This window comes from Lynx canadensis, chromosome B4 (assembly GCF_007474595.2).
Source record: "Lynx canadensis isolate LIC74 chromosome B4, mLynCan4.pri.v2, whole genome shotgun sequence".
NCBI classification, from domain to species: Eukaryota; Metazoa; Chordata; class Mammalia; order Carnivora; family Felidae; genus Lynx; species Lynx canadensis.
In genome coordinates, this window is record NC_044309.1 from 48,194,651 (window position 1) to 48,216,765 (window position 22,115).

Genomic DNA, 22,115 nt, shown 5'->3' on the forward strand with positions numbered 1-22,115 from the left:
CGGAGATGCAAATGTAATGTGTGAGAGAATTATTAGTAATTGAATTTAGGCCAGATTGTAGGGGGCATTATACAATAAGTGTAGGATCTTATTCTCTAAGCAACTGGGATTATATTGGACGGTCGTAAGCAGGAGAGAAGCAGTGGCTGATTTGGCCCACATGTGCCCTCTGAAATCCAAGATAGGATTCCCATAGGTAGTAGGATATATGGGTCTCAAGCTCAGGAGAAAGTTCCATATGGTACTACTATAAAATAAAATATCTCAGGATTTCTACTATTCACATTCTGAATATTCATTGCTCATTGCACTAGAACAGGGAGACTAAACATTTCCTCGTGATGTAAATACTGTCTCTACTGTGTCCAGCCCACACATATGCTCTGAGGAAACTCACAAATGTAAACAATGTAGTTATCATATTTGTTCAAAGAAAGAAGGCAGGGAAATGAGGGTCTCAGTCAGATCATACAACTGTTTTATTTATTCTCTTGTGTTGTTTACAGTGTCTCCCATAAAAGAAGAACCCCAACTGGTAGGCAACGTGATTAGGGACCTTCACTGAGCCAGCAGCAACCACAGAAGAATGCAGGGATGGGAATGAGCTACTGGAACCCAAGGCAAAGGGCTGTTAGTGATAGTTTGCCTATTTCTTGGCCTCTAGTTGCTCACATGGGAAAAATAGAAGGAAATACTAAATGACCATGTATTGAAATGAAGAATTTTGAAGATCTGGCCATGATGAGGATTGGAAGGAATGGGCAGGATTAAAGTCTGGGTGTTAAGCATCTTGTGCCAGGGACCACTTTGAGAGACATTGCGGGACAAGAAGCATTGATAACAGAATGTGGGGAGTATTGGGGAAAGGACCTAGCTCCGAACAGGGAGGAGGGACAGGGTGATGAATATGACAGAGAGGGTACTTCTGAGTGGCAAGGTGGGGAAAAGGAAGGGCAGATGCACTCATTCTGTCCATTCCTTCTTAATAGACAGGTTCCACTCCCAGGTAAGGTGGTCATGCTTGTCATCGTCGGTGAAGAAGGACTTGTTGTGGTAAGTGCCTCGGGCCAGCATACCCTTGGGAGCCTCCTCAATCGGAGTCAGGAACTCATACTCCTCTGGCCGAGGCCCGTAGCTGCCAACCATAAATGTCGCTTTATCCACTAGGAAGAAAGGAAAGTTCATTAGGGTAAGAGTCTGAAAGAGAAAACAAACACAGCAAACTGGAAATTTCGGAGCACAGCTCACAGTGATCAACGCCAAGAGCCACAGTTTCCAATACTGGCAAAATGTCAGATTTACATGGGGCACCTTTTTATTTTCTTTAAAATACTTTTTTTTATCGGAGTACCTTTTAATAATACAGTTTTCTTTGACCCACTCTTAGATACTATGGACAAGTAATCTTCCATGGGTGGTCCCAAGAATCAGTGTTTTAAAAAGCATCACAGCTGATACTATCAGGAGAGTTGGGAAATCTGTGCCTTAAAGCTATGGGGATCAAGACTTTTTTATGGTAGATGTAGCAGATTATACCATAAAAAAAAACTCCACATTAACGGAAACCTGAGTTCTGATCTTAGCTCTGCAACTATTTAAGTCACATAACATTTCTGGGCCTCTGTTTCTTCCTATATGCAATTAACTTCTTCTAATCTACAAACTATCATTCTATGAACATATCAGTTGGGGGAGGCAAGGTAACAGAGGGTGATCAGAATGAACAATACTCATGGATGGAATCGTTGGATGGATGGGGAAAATCAATAATTTGGTAAAAAAAAAAAAAAAGTCTTCACAAATGTTGAAAATAGCCAACCCAAATTATTAACAGGTGAATAACTGGGATATATATTAAGTAGAGCATTAGAAACTGTAACTAAGGCTAGGTAGATAGACAGGCAGGCAAAGTGTAGTTAGCTGTAAAGTGTTGTGAAGAAGCTTAGAGGAACAGCTACAGACATATCATCGTCCTCTTGCCTAATTGAGGCAACATAGTCTCTATACCCAAGGAAAATAGGAAACAGAACTATTTTTTCATGAGACTTGGTATTGGGAAGACCAGTTAAGATCTTCCAGGTCAATAATCTTCTGTGGGGTTTGAGTCATTGAGTGGTTGTCTGTGTCCTGCAAATTTATCAGACAATTCTCTCCTAATCCTTTGTGTATTAATTCGATGGAACTGATCTGGGCAGTACTGTCTCACACCCCTGGAAGGAGACAGTCCCCAAGGTAAGATGGAACAGTAAAAGTACTTCTGTCATCTTTCCAAGTGTCATTTCTCCCTGCCCACAATAATGGAAGGAAACTGGAAGCAGTTCCCCAAGGCATGTACAGGTTAGGTACAATTTGTCAAGAGCAGCTGCAGATCAAGTAGTGTCACATTATGTCTCAAACACAGCTTTTCTCAACTCTAGAAAGATTCTATTTCTTCGTTTAAAAAATTCAGTGCCGCTCCCTGCTCCCCTACCTCCACTCCACAACTGCCCACATGCTACTTCCGTCTCCCATTTCCAAAAGACACACATACCACTAGATAGATCTTTCTGGTCTTGGATTTCTCTGACATATGTATACCTGTGAACTTTTTTTTTTTATTGAGAGTATTTTAATATACTCCATCTTTATTCAAACTTATCTTGGTTACTCTTCCCCTTTATGAATAATAAGCTTAAATTCCAGAAACTGAATGCTGAAGGTTAGTGGTGGACCCAGTCTAAACTGGATCTCTGGACGTAGGCCTTACCATTGGTGTCGAGGTCAGAGGTACATATGTGCTTTTTCCTAGGGGGAGCGCCCATAGCTTTTAATCAGATTCTTACATGAGCCTATGATTAAAATTGTTAATAAGCAGAAGATTAAGTATCAGTGGGGAGCAGAGTTTGGGACAATGTAAAGTGTGGGTCCCTTACCTTTCACCCCAGTCCGGTAGGTATGCTGAACATATTTCAGGCCTGACACAATATCTCTGTTCACCTGTAGGTGGGAAGGATCCAAGCAATTCAGATTAAAATAGGTCTTTCATTTTCCCTCATCTTTCATGCTTATCCTACCTAGCAGTCTTCTCTGAGGACGGAAGAAGATTGAGATTTAATTCAGAATAAGTGTTACTATTATCATTTCATGTGATGGTGAGGCAGAGATTGGAGAGATCACAAGACTCAACGTTGCCAATCTGGTTCTAATCATGGAATACTGTGCTGTTTGGTTTGGGGGAGGGGGGTGCTTAATTAAAACATTGTCTCAGTGTTCTTCATTACATTTATCCTTCCTCCAAAGGTCCTAAGAACAGTCTTGAGCTTCCCCTCCCTGATACTACTGGCCAGAAGACTGTCCTTGTCTTAGGAAAGGCTACAAAGGTACCAATGGAAAATATTATGTGAATACCTGAAAACCCTAACCTCAGAAATGATCTATCTAGCATGAAAAACAAACAACAAGGAGAAAAGCCGTAATGGAAAATCAGATTTAAAAGATGGTTGTGCCTGTAATGTCACTGAGACTGGAGTCTAAAGATGGGGAGATAGGCCTCATGGAAACATAGGCTTACTAAACTGATAAATAATGGGTGAAATCCACTCGTGTTTGGCAAGCATTTTGGATGTCTGTTATTTTCACATGTTGTCTGAGATGTCACCACTTTCCCAAGCCTTTCAGAGAAAGTTCACTAAAGTAGGATGAAAATATATATAGCCCAAGCACTTTGTTTTTCCATGATTCATTTTGCCTAGGACTGAACTGCATTGCCCATTAATTTTATACTGTGCTCATGTTCATACAAACAAATAAAGTGGACATTGCGTCATTAGCTGGAGGGCTTGGTTAATTGTTCACCAAGATGAAGAAGGAAAGCATCTTCAAATAATTTCTTCCAACAGTAATTATGGCTGCCTTCCTGTTTTGGACAGAATAATTAAACCAATTTATCAGTGCTATGTTTTGTTTTATTGGCAATGAGGTAGCTCAGCCATGAACCCTAGCTTAGGTTTTAGATGGTCACTCAGTAAAATCTGTCATACAAATCTATCAAAAGCATACAGAATGAAAACAACTCCATGGAAGAAATTGTGACAAAGTGATGCCCTAACTTTCTGATCACTCTGCCAGATGTGGCTCATACAAATAGAAAAAAGTGAATGCATTTTTCTAGAAGTCTCTAAGCTAGTCCTTTGGTCTTTGTAGGAGATATGGTCTGGTGGTAAAAAGACTGAAAAACAGGAATGGTGATTGCTACTCACCAATAAGGACTTCAAAACGGAGCCTCCTGTTTTTCTACTGCTCCATAGAGGGTTCATTTAATATAAATATGTTTGAGATGGGTAATAGAGAAGTACGAATATTCATAGAACTCTCTTGCTCTGTCTGCACGCCTTCCCATTGTTCCTCTCCACTTCCAGAGGAAGAAGCCTTGGTGACCAGAGGACTGTGAAAGTCAGAGACACTACATGTCCTTGGGAGCAGAAGGAAAAGGGGGAGAAACTAGAAGAACCATGCCCCCCAGGCCAGGTTTTGGGGGGAAGAAAGAGAAGAACACTGAACACCATTGAAAGACAGATAATGCAAGAGGACTTTTGGAATGTGTTGCTGGTGTTATAAATGCAAACTTTCTTGGATACTTTTCAGCAGATGTCAGTAAAGACTTAAAACGCTTCTCAGTTATTTCCAGTTTTGACCTGTTATTTCTTCTAACTGGAGCCCCTCGCTGGGACAGGCCACAGGTTGGTTAACATTGTGTGGGTTGCACACAGAGAATGGTTTTCTCTTGCTTGAGACAATGCTAAGTATCTGAAGCGGGTGGGACCTGAAAACTCCTTTCTGTGCCCTCCTCCTGCATCACCCTCATGTGTAACCCCGACCACTGCATCCTCTTCGGCTTTCCCACCACAGCAGAGGCCTATGCTCCAGACCTTTCCTTCTCATCTTACTCCCATCAAAATTTACCTTACCTCCTTCATTTGGTACAAATGGGCTTACTAAACTGACAAATTAAGGCAATAGCATTAATGATTAAAAATTCAACCGATGTGTAACCCCTTCTAAGCATATTCGGATGCAATGCCTTAGATATAATTCTAGGCATATTTAGATACAATACCAAACTCTCGGGTGCTTTGATAATGAATAATACTACACGAAACAAGCAAGTGAACCATGGCTCAGTGCATATTGTAGAGTAGGTATCAACAAGTATTTTCAGAATCAAATTATTTTGAGGCATAATTATACGTGGTACAGAGTGATTGTCCACAGACCCTGAATCAACCCTGCATTGAGGGGAAAGAAGAGCCCAGTGTGCAAACACAGAGGGCAGACGGGGTCTTCCTTGGTGGCCCTAAAGGTCCCTGAAGGATATGGCTGAGAAGGGCAACCAAGGCAAATATAAGCAACTGAGAGCAAACAGTACATCTCTGACTTATTTGTTTTCAGTCAAGATTATTTTTCTTCTTGCTTTTGGCTGTTCAATGGGGTATGCGTTCATTCTTTATATGTCAATTCCTGTTCAGTTTTTGCTGTTACCTGTTTGCTTGCTCCACAACTATAATTGTAGTTTCCAGTTATTTTCCGAGGTCCATACTCCTGGATTTATACAACCATTGAGCAATTAGAACTGTGGCTCCATCTGTTCCATTGTTTACTAATAATTGATTCATTCATTTATCGATTTCTCAATAAGTATTCACTAAATATCATTTACAAAGTTTCGGGTAAGATATTGGAAACAAGAGATAAATAATCTCTCCCTTTCTCAGGGCGCTTGGGCTGTACAGGGAAGAAATGCCACAAATGGTACAATACAAAATAGGGTGTGCTTCATAGACGGGAGCGTTGGGAGTTCACGGAACGGTCCTGTTGGTTGAGTTATCAATGGAGAATTCAAGGTGAGGGCTCTGGTTGGGAAAAGGCATGAAGCAAGGGTGGGCCTCAGCAGGTAGAGCTCAGAGTTGGGGAGAGGACAGTCTAGAGAGGGGAGGTCAAGGGGAAGGAAACACAAAAACTATGACAGCATGTTAATGCAAGACATTTGGGTTTTTTCCTTCTCTGATTATAGGAAGAATTTAAGCTTTATAAAAACATTCAGGGAAAGATACTCACTTTGAAGTTAATTTTGACTCTGTATTCAACACCTTCCTTTAGCACAAAAGTTTCTTTTTTGAGAGCTTCAAGATCCCCTGTAGAAGTAGATTTAGAAAGAGATTATTCTCCTCAGAAGGAGAAACACAAGAAGATGAATGATTTAAACTCCGGAGCTGTTTGCTGGGCTCATCAGAGCAACACAGTCCTCATGGCCTTCAATTCAAAGAATATTTGAGACTAGTTGCTACACACACACACACACACACACACACGCACACACACTTGAAAAGCTGAAATCTTATAGCTAGATATGGAAGAAATGTGATAGTACTTTTCCCCCAAGTTTGATGACAACCCTAAAATATATAAGGTATTAACAACAGTGAGTTGTGTGTGACGATGTCTTTTCTTTTTCTTTTTTAATGTTTATTTATTTTTGAGAGAGAGAGAGAGAGAAAGAGAAAGAGAAAGTATTAGTGGGGGAGGGGCAGAGAGAGAGAGAGGGAGATCCAGAATCTGAAGCGGGCTCCAGGCTCCGAGCTGCCAGCAGAAAGCCTGATGCAGGGCTCAAACCCACAAACTGTGAGATCATGACCTGAGCTGAAGTCGGACGCTTAACCGACTGAGCCACCCAGGCGCCCCTGACCATGTCTTTTCTAATTGTCAATAATAAAAACAAGCTTTAATCAGTGATCCTAGAGGAACATCTGAATGATCTTGCTATTTTCTCTATTGAAAATGATATCACACATGTGGCCAAACAAAAAGATGATTAAAGAATATGCCCTTACCTCTCAAATAGATAAATATAAGAAAAATATTATATGGTAGTACCACCTAATTGTTTTTGTAGATTTGGTGATGTTTATGGCATTTTCTAGCTTTAAAAAAATTTACTTCTCTTGGTTTCCCTTTTATCATTCTAGATATATATTCACTTTGTACTTAATTTTGCTTTTGCATTTGTAATTTCATATTATTTTCCTTAAGGAGAGTCCCTTAAGTAATAAAAGCTTCAGGACCCATAAAACCAGGATTTGACTCTAATTCCTGTACTTTAGGTATGGAGATAATCACTCTCTGTTCTTCTCCCAATGTGATCCTGTGTCATCTGACCTTCAGGGGTAAGTGTGTGTTTGTGTGTGTGTGTTTTGCTGTTTTGCATAGCTCTGTGCATGTGCTTCACACCATGTAGTATATATACTACAATACTACATAGTATATATACCATATACATATACCATATAGTATATATATGTGTGTGTGTGTGTGCATTTATATAGTATATATATATATACACACACAGTTTTGTATATATACTATATATATATATATAATGTATATTGTACATATGTACACATATATACACACACACACTGTTTTCTATATATACTCTATATTATGGGTATTATATATACGTATGTGTGTGTGTGTGTGTGTGTGTGTGTGTGTGTTTATACTGGGATTCACCTCAATAGCCTTTTTGTGACAGAAAACCAAACTTAGACATCCCAGTGCTAGGAAAGTAAAAGAAACTGAGTTTTCCCTGCAATACCATCAGGCCCTTAGATTTCCTCAGAGCTAATTCAGACCCCATCTAACAAATTGACAGTTGCACCTGGTAACATTACCCAATTTCACACAGGAAGAGGCCTGAGTCCTGGTGAGAAAGAAAGAGAAAGAGAGATTCTCCTAGAGAGATGCTAGAATGTGGGGGTAGCTGCACTTGTGTCTGCTGTAATGATTTCAGTTGAAGGGGAAGTGTGTCTTCTCAGCCTCTGATTTCCTCCCTCAGACAAGCCCATATAAGGCAAAGAGTGGATGTGTCCTGTGAGAAGGGAGCCACCTGGCCGCTGAGCCTACTGCTAGAATCATGCTTTGCTCTGTCTCATGAGTCCACCTTTTGAATCTGGTAATTTTATTTTTTGCTGAAGATCTACCTTGGACACCCTCAACCTCCTGGCTCTTCCCTCTCTACCCTGGGATGCACACATCACCCATAATACCTGACTTCTCAGCCTGTCTTTATCTCCTCAAGATTTAAGTTCCAGGAAAGGACTTGACCCTTGTCACAATAAGGGGAAAAGAAATAACATCTGAATTGGTACATCTTTAGTGGGGGAGGTTGCTTATACAAGAATCAGAGCTTTAGGCTAAAATAGTATGTATTTAACAGTAGAATTTCCAGCACTATTTTAAAGATTTTAGGGGTGCCTGGGTGGCTCAGTTGGGTAAGCGTCTGACTTCAGCTCAAGTCATGATCTCGTGATTCGTGGGTTTGAGCCCTGCATCAGGCTCTGTGTTGGCAGTTCAGAGCCTGGAGCCTGCTTTGGATTCTGTGTCTCCCTCTCTCTCTGTCTGCCCATCTCTTGCTTTTGCTCTGTCTGTCTGTCTGTCTCTCTCTCAAAAATAAAGATTAAACATTTTTAAAAAATTAATAAAAGATTTTAGATTGCTTCTTGCCTTCAAGTAAGGTCTCTAGGTGATGTAAGATGAATATTTTCTCTGATGTTTACAGTGTATAAATATTACATTTCAGAAGCATACATATTAAGAAGCTTGCTTCTTAATATTTCCATCATCAGTCGCTTTATATGGGTAGTAATTCCCCTGGTACTGTGTAGAGATAAAATTCTGAAGTAATTATGATACAAGTAAATACATCCAATGCTTATGACTGCAGTCCCTCCAATTAATTAGAGACAGAGATTGAGCTTTTCATTAAGCATGGTAAATACTGCACTCTGAGAGCAATGATTTGTGAACCGATGCCAGCATACATGTGTCTGGCATTCACCTTGCCGGCATTTCCTTTTGCTGGGAGAGGGGGCGGAGACTAAGTTTTCCCTGCGATATCGCTAGACGCCTTTGAACAGAACAGATGTGTCCACTTACCAGTGAGGTCCATGGTGATTGGTCCTGGGGCACTGTCACAAACCAGGCTAAGCCGGGTGACCTTGACATTGGGGGCTGTTGGGTCTGCAGGATTCAGAAAAGAATGTAATTTTAGGGAAGAGAACATGCGGGTGCAGTGTGTGTACATTTCAAGTAGGAGAGAAGGAATATAAAAAGAAAAGTGATATCTCTAATGTGGAGCGAATATACAGATGAAAGTGGCAGGTTCACTATGTTGGCCTTAATGGCCTCAGAAACTCGAGCAGGACTATTTCTGTGTCAAGCTTTTGGAGGCCCATCTTAGTTATCAACAGCAAACATTTCCTGAGTGGCTGTGGGTAAGTTCCTCTGCTAGATGGGCAGTGCCCATCTATATCCAATTCTGCTGTTGTGTATGTGGAAGAGAGGAACGGTTAAGTAAGGAGTAAGGAAGAGAAAGAGAAGAAGGAAAGAAAATGTGAGAGAATGGAGAGAATGCCATCTGAGTGGTAGTCTGAAGTTCTTTCTAAATCTTCCTTATGTGTAATTTTTGCCTATTTCAATGCCAGCTTGCACTTTATCTCCAAAAAGGACTTAATCCTGCAGTTGTCACTTTATGCAGCATATATAGATCGTGCCTCACTCACTGAGCCCTGGAAACACTTGGTATTCTTTCTTTTGCACCTGCTCCTGTGTTGCCAAAATGTATGCCTGATCGGGGCCCTCCCACCTCCCCCCATCCCCCTGTACACACACACCTGCCACCACAGGGCCATCCCCCAGGAGTGTTTTCTTGTACTTGATTAGGCTTTCGTCATCCTTGTCCATCTCCTGGAGCTCTTTCAGCGACTTCTGAGGTGGAGGCTTGTAATTGAGCTTGCTGTCCAGCTCATCAACATCTTCCTCCAGGTGTGCTTCTGGGTCCTTTTCAGTCATTTCGATCTATTTTAGAGACAGAGAGGATGATAGTCCATTAGCCAAAAGTTCACAGATATGGAAAATGTTTGTGGGGCTACTGGTAACACCATCCTTGCCCTAATGGACTTTTGTCATTGTCAGGGATTTTCCAGGATATTTTTTCCTAATTTAATCTCATATTTTTATGCAATGAGAATATAATGCATTTGGTCTTTTCTCGGATCTTCCTGAATTTCTCTGCACTGTGACAAATGTCTCCTGTTCACCGAATAAAACTGACAAGAAAGAAATAGCTCATTTGTGAGTAATGTGTAAGCGAAGCAACATAACACAGGCAGCCCCAAATAATGAGCAGAGAGCCCCAGTTCAAATAATTATAGAAATAACCACAGTTCTCTAAATCCAGCCACCACCCCTCCAGTGTCAAGGCTCTTAACGTTGTACAGTCTCGGTTATGATGGTTTCAAAACACAGGGAGCCAAAGAAAGAGTTGGCATCTTCCCATTAATTGAATCTTTCCCTGAACTCCTGCAATACTTCAAAGGTAAGTCATGCAACGTTGTAGACCCCTATGATACCTGCCTGACGTGTAGGAATGGTTCCCATCCAACACTCCTTGAGGGCGGGTACCAGGTTCTGTGTTTCTCTTGAATCTCCCATAATAATTGAATAGTGGAGGCATTTTATAAACATCCATTGTTTGATTTGTTTGGTTCTATAGCTAAAGATCTTCTGTTCTTTTGAAATGACATAAAATAACAAAATTAAATTCCTCCAGATGAAATGGTAAGGATTAGTATGTCTTTACTTTTACCTTCCACTGATCTCCCCTTTCTGGATCCCCTTCCCTTTTAGTACCTCCCCTACCCAGATTTCTAGTGACTTTATGCCCTAAGGCCTCATCTGGGCATACTCTGGAGTCTGTCTTCTTCCATTCTCACATTATAATCTACCTTTACTTGCTGTGTATTAAAATAGTGAGGGGAGATTGTTTTTTTTTTAATTGATTTATTTATTTTGAGAAAGAGAGAGAGAGAGGCAGAGAGAGAGAAGGAGAGAGAGAATCCCAAGCAGGCTCTGCACCACCAGTGCAGATTGGGTCAAACTCACGGAACCATGAGATCATGACCTGAGCCAAAATCAAGAGTCAAATGCCCAAATGACTGAGCCACCCAGGTGCCCTGAGGCATGATTCTAATTAAATTATTCACACTTGTTAGTGACTGAATAATAGATTTTTAAAAAATTACCCATTTTAGGGCGTGTGTAGTCAGAGATTTTCAGAGCAGAAAGGAAACTTAGAGGTGATATATTCCAACCCCTCATTGAATCATTGAAAAAATGGAAAGTCAGAGGTTAAGAGAAATGCTCAAATTCCTATAGCTGGAACTGCAGTGTCCTAATAAAGAGGAAGAAGTCTGTGCTGGAAGAATTTCAGGCCCATGGCTGGCAGCAATGGAGCTATTTGGGGGAAACACAGGAGGTATTTGGGCAAGGAGATAATTTCCTGATTTCCTTCAGTCCTCCCCCAAGAGTATGTCTCTTCTCTGCCATGTTAAAGGCTACATTGTTCCTGAGTGGCACAACTGTGAGACAATATCTAGCATATCTCATCTTAAATGACTCTGCAAACCTCTATAAAGTCCCCCAGGGGATGAAGCTATCTCTGGCCAAAACCAGTTATGGTTTTGAGTTTCGATGTCTCCATCATTGGCATCAGAAAGGAAAATAATTGGGAAGTGAAGCCAAACAAAAACAATTTTAAGAGAAAATGAAGGAAAAGAAAGAGAAGAGAAAGAAACACTATCTCTTGGCTCATCGATCCTCTGCTAGCAAAATAACAAGCCAAACACCATGCGCTTGATCAAGTCTGCAAACAGCATTGCAATGCCCAGGTCCACTTCCTGTGCAGGAAGGAAACAGGCAGGCTTGTTCCTATGGCAACTCTTGCTTCAGCCCAAGATTCAGCACCACTCAAAGCTGAGCCTCTCACAGCACAATAAACATCATGACCAGCTCAACTCATATTCCAAACAACACTCAGGGAAACTGAATGAATGGGTTAGAAAAACAATGAAGGGCACAGTGGGTCGAGATTGTAGATTGTAGGTAGTTTGAGGACAATCATGAAGCAGTGAGATGAAGAGCAAACCAGATAAGACTAATCAGAAGAGACAGGCTCTCCTCTGGTGACACCCAGGAGCCTGACTAGATACCCAGAATGGAAGTCACATAACAAACCTGTGGACAGGTCATCAGGAAGCCTATCTATAGATGAGGACATCTTGGCCCTCTTCAAAAGGCCTTTCTGGAATATATCGCTTGGCTCTAACAAATCATCTGCTTGAAGTCTGACCATCAAAAGATATCACACGTACCCACTAACTAGCCCAAGGTAATTTCCATAACCTGCAGGGAATTATTATTTTGCAGGCTGAAATCTCAATTTTGAAAGGAGAAAGAGAGGGAGAGAGAGAGAGAGAGAGAAGAAGGGAGAGACAAAGACAAAGACCTGATCTCAGGCAGGGTTTGACAACCTCTGTGTGATCATTGGCAAGTCAATTTATCTGTCATCTAGATCTTGATATTCTTACTAGTAAATCTGAGACTTACGTCAAGTCTAAATTTGCTTGATTCATTGCAAACAGGTATACAATAATTGCTTCACAAAAATGAAACAAATTTGTTTAAAAGAAATGTAAGAGCAGAGGATAGTATGAGGTTACTGTATAAAATTGCTGTAGTAAAGAGGAGAAAATTCAGGACCACATCAAAATAATTTGTTTGTTTTTTAATGTTCATTTATTTTTTGAGAGAGAGATTGACAGAGTGTGAGCAGGGGACAGGCAGAGAGAGAGACACAGAATCCGAAGCAGGCTCCAGGCTCTGAGCTGTCAGCACAGAACCTGATGCAGGGCTTGAACCCACCAACTGTGAGATCATGACCTGAGCTGAAGTTGGACGCTCAACCGACTGAGCCACCCAGGCGCCCCAAAATAATTTGGTTTAATCACATAGCATATAAAAAGGAGACATGAAGCTAGATGGTCACAAACCAGTTTAATCTGGAAAGCTGAGTAGAAAAAGATGAAAACATAATAATACAAGAAATAAAGAACTGGAAAAGCAATTCTCAAGGAAACTTCTTTAAAGCATAATGTTTGGTGAGCACCTACTATTTATAAGACACAGTGCTTTAGCACACTCATACTGGTGTTTAAGTTACTCTCCAAAGTGGAGAGGGCTGGGGGATGGACAACCACAGTGGTTTGGTTGGTTCATCTTTTCAGAAACTGTAGGTCTCTTGACAAATCTGGTGAAAGTCACAACTTAGAAAAAAGGAATACACCTATGAGATTGTGCTTGCAATCCAGAGGCTCCTAGGCTTTACTGGAGTCCAAGATTAGAAACATGACCTTGACACTGTGACTTCTTGGAAACATGAGGCAGAGAGAGTTGAGTGTTACAATGGAAGCTTGCCTGGCTGGGTCACTGACTCCACCTAGCTTTCAGCTGAGAATCATGTGTATCAAACCCCAAATGTTGGCTTATGTAGAAGCAGAAGGAGATACCGGGTAATGTCTATATCTGAGGGAATGACACAAAGCCTGGCAGAGGAGCAAAAGTGCAAAGGGCACAGCTCTTTAGGGGAAGAGTTCTGTTCAATATACTTGATTTTGGATAATTATCTCTGCTTTGAACTAGGACTTCATCACGTGTGGATTTTGGTTCTGGCTTTGCTACTGATCAGCTGTAACACCCTAAGAAGATGTTTCAAATACTGCAGATCTTACTCTCCTTATCTTGGGGTTTGGGGGGCTGGAGCACACAACCTCTAAGTGTACCTTTCCTAAGGTCTCCATCTGTAGATTTCTCCTGCCCTGCAGTCATGTGTCCACTAAGCCACAGTCATTCAGTTACCTTATTTCACTTGTGTACCCAAGAGACTTATCTATCTCTGTTTTACTATTTCAGATTTGCATGAATTCCCAAAAGGAACTGCATTTTTCATTTCACAGTTCATCTCTGCAGAACTTCAGATTCTGCCAAAGCCTCAGCCACAATAGCTCATATAGTTTGATGATGATTTCCCAAATTATACGTGTGCATATATTTAACCACAGATATCCGTTTTCTCTTTCTATCCCCCCATTTTATGGGTGCTTGCCAAATTGAGAATAGGCATGTCATGGAAATTCTATAGACTATCTTCAAGTATCATCTAAAGAACAACCGATTTTCGGGGTGCCTGGGTGGCTCAGTTGGTTAAGCGTCTGACTTTGGCTTAGGCCATGATCTCATGGTTTGTGGGTTCGAGCCTCTCATTGGGCTCTGTGCTGCCAGCTCCGAGCCTGGAGCCTGCTTTCGGATTCTGTGTCTCCCTCTTTCTCTGCTCCTCCCTCACTTGCGCTCTCAAAGATAAATAAATAAACATTAAAAAAAAAAAAAAAAAGAAAAACCGGTTCTCTTATTGATGGTAATAATTATAATAGTTAACTTACATAATGCTAAATGCTTTCCTGAGGATTATCTCATCATCCTCATGACAGCCTTGAGGACGGGTATTATCATTCTCTTCAGGAAACTAAAGCTCAGGTAAGTAACTTGCCCAAGATGACATGCTGTGTAAGGGGCAGAATTATATCTGAGCCCAGGTTGTCCGGCTTCCAGGAGCAATGATCTGTTGCTTCAGCCGTCTTTATTAAGAAGTAAAGATAAAATTATAGAACCCATTAGTCTTCTTGGGAATCTATCTTGAGGGTGCCCAGGCTGCGGTAAATGCTTCTTTGCAAAACTCTGCAGGCTTTAGCAAGGCAGGGAAGTGTCACATAAAGAGGGTTTCCATGCAACTCTGCCCAAGTCACCTGGCACAGGTCACCGAACCTCCCTGTGCTCCGGATTTTGTCCTCTGCAGAATGAAATCATTGCATTGGAAGGGTCTCTGAAACCTCTTCCTAATACAATGAATGCTCGAATGCTCCTTAATTTACAGAAGCCTCTGAAACGAGAAAAGAGGAAGTGGAGGTGGGGTAGGGGAGAACCCAGTCCATCTGTGTAGAACATTCTGGCTGGTCTTTTCTCACCTTCCTCTGCAGCTCACCCACTGTTCCACAAAGAGCAGAGCTGGGGTTTTTTTTTTTGTCGTTGTTGCTGTTTGTATGTTGTTTTGACTTTGGCTTTTTTAAACAGTAAAAGTGGAATGGACAATGAACAATTACATGTTTAACGAGGTTAGCGTGGGCTCCGTCAGGCCCTGAAGCACATACTGGTTTTGTGTGTGTGTGTTTACTACTCATTATCTTTATCTTCTGTTTCACTGATGCTTCCACAGATGAGTTTTCACAGTGAAACCCTCACACCCTTATATTTGCTACTCAGCAAAGCAGTGTAAACACGAAGGGTGTGCTGAGTTAGGAACTTAGTCCTCTCAGGCTCAATTAAAATGCCACATTAAATTAAGATGCTTCCTCATGGTGCAAGAATGCCATAGCACCAAACTCGTGGTTTTGCTTGCAAATTCAGTGAAATTTCCAAGACCTCGCAAGTGAAATACCCTTAAGAATTTGCACCCACCTCGGGATAGAGCACCCTTGTCTGGTTCACTAATGCAGTTCTAAATAAGCCGAGGGCCAGAAAAGGTGAAACTCGACTTTAGATAAAACAAATCACCTCGTTATGTCAAAGAAAGGTGATCCTCAGTGCCTACTAGAATACGGACTTTGAGTCTGATGGGTCGGAGATTCAAAACGCGGTTCTGCGGGACACCTGGGTGACTCAATGGATTGAGCATCCAAATTTGGCTCAGGTCATGGATCTCATGGTCCGTGAGTTCGAGCCCTGCATTGGGCTCTGTGCTGACAGCTCAGAGCCTGGAGCCAGCTTAAGATTCTGTATCTCCCTGCCCCTGCTTGGGTTCTCTCTCTCTCTCTCTCTCTTTTTCTCAAAAATAAATAAACATTAAAAAAGTAAAATAAAAACAAAATGTGGGTCTGCACTGAATTATTGCATGACACAAGTAAATTATCAACCTAGCTGAGCCCAAGATTTTCCACTAGTAGTGTGGGAGTAATAATCTTTCTTTATGGGGTTGAAGAATTGGAACAAAGACATGAAAAGTTCCCGGCTGTCCTGGCCAATGGTAGATGCTGAATAAAGGACCCATGCTCGTCCTCTGCTCCCTTCCCAGTGATGCCATCTGTTTTGCTGAACACTTTCAGCAAAGTGAGGTCACTGACTGCCTAGGCACCAAGTGCTTTCCCTTGGATCTGCGGTGTTGACAACGTCCACTTCTTCCTTCTTAAAAATAGATTTTGTTTCTTTGAGGCGTACAGAAGAGACAAGAAGTTCTGGGAATCGCAAGGATTGTTTATTAACTGGATCAACCTGAAAATGGGACTGTCACTATTCTATTTCTTTAAAAAAGCTTCCTCATGGGCAATTTAATTTTAGATTCTGTTTATTGCTCCCTTTCATAATTGAAGCCAGAGTTCACTCTGTGAATGATGAGAACTGATAAAAGACACAGGGGCGGCCAATAGAGAAAACTTCCTTTGGCTGTGGAGCAAAACACTGTGGAGATTTAACTTCTGTTCCGAAGTTGCCAGATCACTCACGTATCTAGACGCGCAGGCCATGAATATTATTAGATAGAAGTGGTGGGGATGAGAGAGGGAAGTACCAGAAGTAGGGGGATTTCCATCAGAGAAGTACCTATGCGAGTATGAGCATTCTCTGTCACCGTGTTCTGTCCCTTCCCTGCTGACCAGGACACGTCCCACTTTCCCCAGCTCTGGAGAGTTGGGCCATCCCTGAAGGACTGTCCACATGTCAGAGCTGGTCAAGGGTTCGGCTCTGCTTTCCTGGCTGCCTGGTGATTTGGCTTATCTGGGGGAATCCAAGGTCATCCCTCACGACACCACAAGCTGTCTGGGTTCTGGAGTCCTCTGTGGTTTCTCAGTATTCCATAGCACCATGGCGGGATTGGTGCTTCCCAGGCTCCTCAGGGCTGCTTTCTACCATCTTCGCTCTATGAAGAGCCTCCAAGAGAGCAAAGCTGGATGAGGGGAATCAACTAAATGCCTGAGAGTCCCTATTAGGGTCAGTAAACATTAAAATCAATCCAGAGGAGGGGACATATTACTAGATGCAGAATTCTTTAACATTTTCCTTGGTGGGAGAACCAATACATAATTTCTTCCCTGTGTATTCACAATACATCCTTCTAACCCAGATTCATACATGGAAGGAGAGAGGACTCAGTGGACCCATTCAACTTTTCTGGGTGTCTACCCTGTGAAGTTACTATGCTCAGTATTTTTGCAGATATTTATTTTATTTTTAAATTATTTTTAAAGGCTTATTTATTTTGGAGAGAGAGGGAGAGAGAGCGTGCACACACAGGGGAGGGGCAGAGAGGCCGGGGGCAGAGGATCTGAAGCGGGCTCTATGCTGAATCAGAGAGCCCGACATGGGTTTTGAACTCATCAACTGTGAGATCATGACCTGAGCCGAAGTAAGCCGCTTAACCAAATGAGCCACCCAGGCACCTCTGCAAATATTTATTTTAACATTTATTTATTTGAGACAGAGAGATAGAGAGCATGAACAGGGGAGGGTCAGAGAGGGAGACACAGAATCCGAAACAGGCTCCAGGCTCCAAGCTGTCAGCACAGAGCCCGACGCGGGGCTCGAACCCATGGACCGCAAGATCATGACCTGAGCCAATGTCGGACGCCCAACTGACTGAGCCACCCAGGCGCCCCTGCAAATATTTACTTTAAATGATCCTCAACAAAAACTGCATTAAGCCGTTATTAAGCAAAATACTACACTGCCATAACTCAATACAGTCACAGAAGTTTTAAATTAAGCATGAAAATAAGTAAAGACACTCTCTATAATCCCTTGTGCCGACAAGATCAGGCCCTTTAAGAAAGCTTTACTGACGTTTTACCAGCTCTGGCTATGGTGACCACAGTACAGGGGACTCAGTAAGTGCTTGCTGAGGGGATAAACATTGAAGTTTCGGGAGCAACATGAGACCCATCTCCGGGTATGCCAGTATGGACTTTCATCCAGGGTCCCTGACAACATAACACTGACCTACAAACAAGGGATTAAAAACAATTTCTCCCATGAGACATTTCTTAAAATGTCCTTCTAAGGCATTGTAGCTGTTGGTTCTTTTTTTTTTTTTTTTTTTTTTTCGCACCAGTATATGACTTTAGTCAAATAATTTAACACTTCTGAGCCTTACTGTCTCCTCTGAGTCCTCTCAGGATTCAGAGTTGAGTTTCTACCAAGAAAGCACTTGACAGATGCTGGTTCTTTCTCTATCTGCTTATCTGCTTAGGTTTTCCTCCCTGGGGCTTCTCTCCCTGCTAGCTGCAGTTTGTTACATTTTGTGCTCCCAGGCCAATCTTTCTGTCAGGGTGACTTTGCTGAAAACAGAACCTCGATGCTGCTCACAGCACACTTCCCTAGGGACAGATTCATGCTCTCCCAAACAAGGAAGGACGAAATTCCAGTCCCTGGAACACTCCAGTCAGCTTCTGTACATCTGTGACATAGCTCTTCCACAAGTGCTGGGACTGTGTAGCATACATGAAGAATGAATTCTTCTCTCAGAATTCTACACATCTTACAAGAGAGCAAGATGATCTTACTACTATGCTTGTGTCGTATTTGGATTTGGGAGGGATATTTTCTTGTCCACTTAACAAAACAAAGCAATGGCAATGATCAAGGATGTCTACCTGTGCCTGAACCTCCTGGGCCAACACCGGCCTCTTGATTTCCCTTGCTTGATCGTTCCTGCAGTGAGGATCCAACACGCTCACCTCGATTTCAGTGGCTCTTGGTCTCCACGTGAAGGGGTGACTATGGGACCTCTCTATGAAAGCAGTCTGCCTTCCCTAGGACTTATCAGACCCAGGATAAATTACCCTAGGTCTAGAGTTTAATTACAGACAAGATCTATAAGACATGCTGACTGGAGCGTGCTCTAAAGGGAAGAAAGAATTTCAGGTCATGCCTAAAACACTTCTTTCTAATGGTCTCCAAATTTAGTGGCTTCCCAGATCAGGTATCCTAACAGATCTATTTGGATTTTTGTAGAACCTCTATTTTTTAATGTTTATTTATTTATTTTGAGAGCGAGAGAAAGAGAGGGAGAGAGGGAGAGTGAGAGAGAGAGAGAGAAAGAGAGAGAGAGAGAGAGAGAGAGAGAGAGAGAGAATGTGCACACATGCATGAGCGGGGGAGGGAGAGAGGGAGAAGAAGAGAGAGAATCCCAAGCAGGCTCCACACTGACAGGAGCCTGACACGAGGCTCAACCCCACAAACCGTGAGATCATGACCTGATCTCAAATCAAGAGTCAGACGCTTAACTGACTGAGGCATCCAGGTGCCCCAGAATCTATCTCTTAATAAATTATTTGGTGCCTTCCATGTCTGCCTTCAGTTCTCTTGGATGTAAAGAGCTATTTTTTGGCAACAATACCCACTATCTTTCCCCCCGTCTGACTGCAGGCATTTAATAAACGGTTTCTGTTCATGGTGGAAATCTGTCTCTATATGACTGATAAGTAAATAACAATATGTTCTACCATACTTTCCCTTCGATTATTAAATCCCACCATACTCCAAGGGAGGCTTTCATTATGCGTTTCCCTCCTATCCCCAGAAAAGTTCTTTAGTGGCAACGAGTTTAATGTTTGACAGCTTTGAGTCTTTATCTTTTTTGCTTTGCAATCAGTCTCTTTCAATCTACTTAAAAACAGGAAACCACACATCTCCACCCCAGCAGCAACCCATCATCTACCAGCATGTTCCACACCAGTTTGTGTCCACAGTCTTTGTGCTTCTGAACTCGGCTAGATGCCCAGTCCTACCTTGTAGGAAACCCCTCCGGGCACTCCGCAGCAGTTACACTCATAGTCCTTTCCCCAGACACACAGGATTTCATCCCCAGGGCTGCAGGGCACACCCTCCCCTCCCTCACGGGGCTCTCTCCCCTGAGTCATTGCTAACATTCCCTGCTCTGACTTCCCCATTCTCTGCAGAACTGTTCCAACAGCCTCTTTGGTACTTTCTTATCATAAAGTTTGTTTTAAAGACGAATTGCCCTTCTAAAAAAAAAAATAATAAACTGGAGAGGGTCGTAGCCTAGTTGCAAGATTTACCACATTTCCCTGCGCCCACCTAGAGCCTCCCGCATCCGAGGTATTTCAACTTACATTCAGTGGCTCACAGCTCTCTGGGGTGCCTCTGTCTCTTACTCTGACTTCTGAGTACTGGCAGTTAGAACAGGAAGGAAGTTAGTGAGGGGAAAAAAAAATGTTTTAAACCTACTAGAAGAGGAAACCCTGGGCTGTCTCAAATTCTGTTCCTTTGGACTGCATATCTCTCGATCACTCAACTGAACAGTGTTCTTGTCAATTAATGGGACATGTGGGAGCATGACTGCCTGTGTGAGTGTGAACTCGGGTATGCATGAGTGTCCATGCAAGGGCATCGAGGCCATAGCCTTGAGCACTACGAATAATTGTGTGGGTGTGTCTAAAAATCAAGTCATTTCAGTGCATAAGCTTCTTGAGGCAAGTATCCTTGAAACCAGTGGCAATAAATTCGCACCAGCGTCACTTCATAGCACTGACGTCTCATCCTATATGGTCTCTGCCAGCTTTCTCATCAGCCAGATATCTTGAAAGTTTGCTGGCTGTGAATACAGAGTGCTAAGGAATTATGAATGTTAACTGCATATACTTGGCCCTAAACTTAAAAAATTGTCCTCAAACAGATTTTGGGGGTTTTGTTGGTATAATTTCAAAATGCAGCTCTGTACTGCAGCACAATCAAATGTTGCTTGTCGTTTTGGCCAAATGTTTTAAGTAAAAAATGTAAAGCACTGCTTTTGATTAAACCTAGGAATGAAGATCACAAAATAGCATCTAACTTCATTAGTTCGTTGTATTCTACCTCAGAATTTGTGATAATTTAACAAGTACTGAAATTGACTTTGTACCATATCTAGGGAATTGGTCTGTGAAGTAATTTAAATGGGAACGAGTTGCGGAGGCCATATTGAAACCATTTAAAGGAACACTTTTTAGGCATTCAAACCACATTTATTCCATACACTTCCATAGCTGCTGCCAATAAACAATGCTTATTTATACTAACATTTCAATATTCACTATTTATATCATTTCAGTACATTTAGAGCTGACTAATCAAGCAAATATATTTGAAGAAATGGACATCTATTTTGCTGTCATTTAAGCGTACTGCATTTTGCTCCCTTTAATTTGTAAACGGATGCCGCCAAACATACGTTACCTTTAGTCACTGGAACTGAAACAATCGAGATGGTGGTCATTTGGTGGGAGAAAAGCGGTTAATCTAGAAAAATAGAAAAAGGACAGCAGTGTATGATTAAAATTGGCAAAAGCGCTGAAAACCAAATACAGACTTAGTGTGTAAATTTGAAAATGATGTAGAGAGAAGATAGCCCTTGAAACAAAGCATCTGACTGCATCATAAATCAAAGCAAATATTAGTCTGCAGGGAAGAGATTTTGTAGCTTAGTATTCTCAAGAGGGGACACATTTCTTCTTTCAATAGCATTTGTCGAGCACCTTTTTTCTGCCAGTTATTGTTCTAGGCACCACTGAAACATCAGTAGACAGCAGACAAAAATCTCTGCTCTCTTGTGGAAATTATGTTCCAGGGGAGACAGACAATTAAAAAATAACATAGGTAGAACAAATTATTTAGAACAAGAAAGATTTAAAAATTGGGAATGGTAGATTCATAGTCTCCATGCCATACCCATTTCTCATGCTATTTGGGAAGACGTCACGAGTCAAACAGGGATTTTTTTTTTTTTTCCTGCCAAGTCCAATGTGACTCCACAATTTTTCTTAATGCACTGCTCTAGGTATGGACATTAGAAGGTATAGACACCACTAGAAATTGTCTGTAAAATCAGTTTGTACGTGTGCAGTGTGTATGTATTTATTGGGGGAGGAGAGAGCATTCATAATTTTCATCAAATTCTCAAAAGAGTCCATGACCTCAAAAGGATTAAGAATTGCCAACTTAAAGCCTCTCTTTCTTTTTAATTTTAGAGAGAGAGAGAATGAGCAGGGGAGACAGGCAGAGGGAGAGAGAGAATCTTAAGCAGGCTCCGTGCTGAGCGTGGAGGCTGAGGAAGGAGCTAGATTCCACGACCCCAGGGTCATGAC

At 41.8% G+C, this 22,115-nt stretch overlaps 1 protein-coding gene across 1 annotated transcript; it reads right to left on the bottom strand.

The window, feature by feature from the left end:
* Window positions 1–455: 455 nt before the first annotated feature.
* On the bottom strand, window positions 456–20,205 carry ARHGDIB (Rho GDP dissociation inhibitor beta). The gene is made up of 6 exons (XM_030321815.1): window positions 20,106–20,205; window positions 9,708–9,891; window positions 8,971–9,054; window positions 6,094–6,170; window positions 2,913–2,976; window positions 456–1,163 (listed from the first exon to the last, which is right to left on the bottom strand). The coding sequence occupies exons 2-6, from the start codon at window positions 9,883–9,885 to the stop codon at window positions 964–966; spliced, it is 603 nt and encodes a 200-aa protein (XP_030177675.1). The 5' UTR covers window positions 9,886–9,891; window positions 20,106–20,205; the 3' UTR covers window positions 456–963.
* Window positions 20,206–22,115: the final 1,910 nt, after the last annotated feature.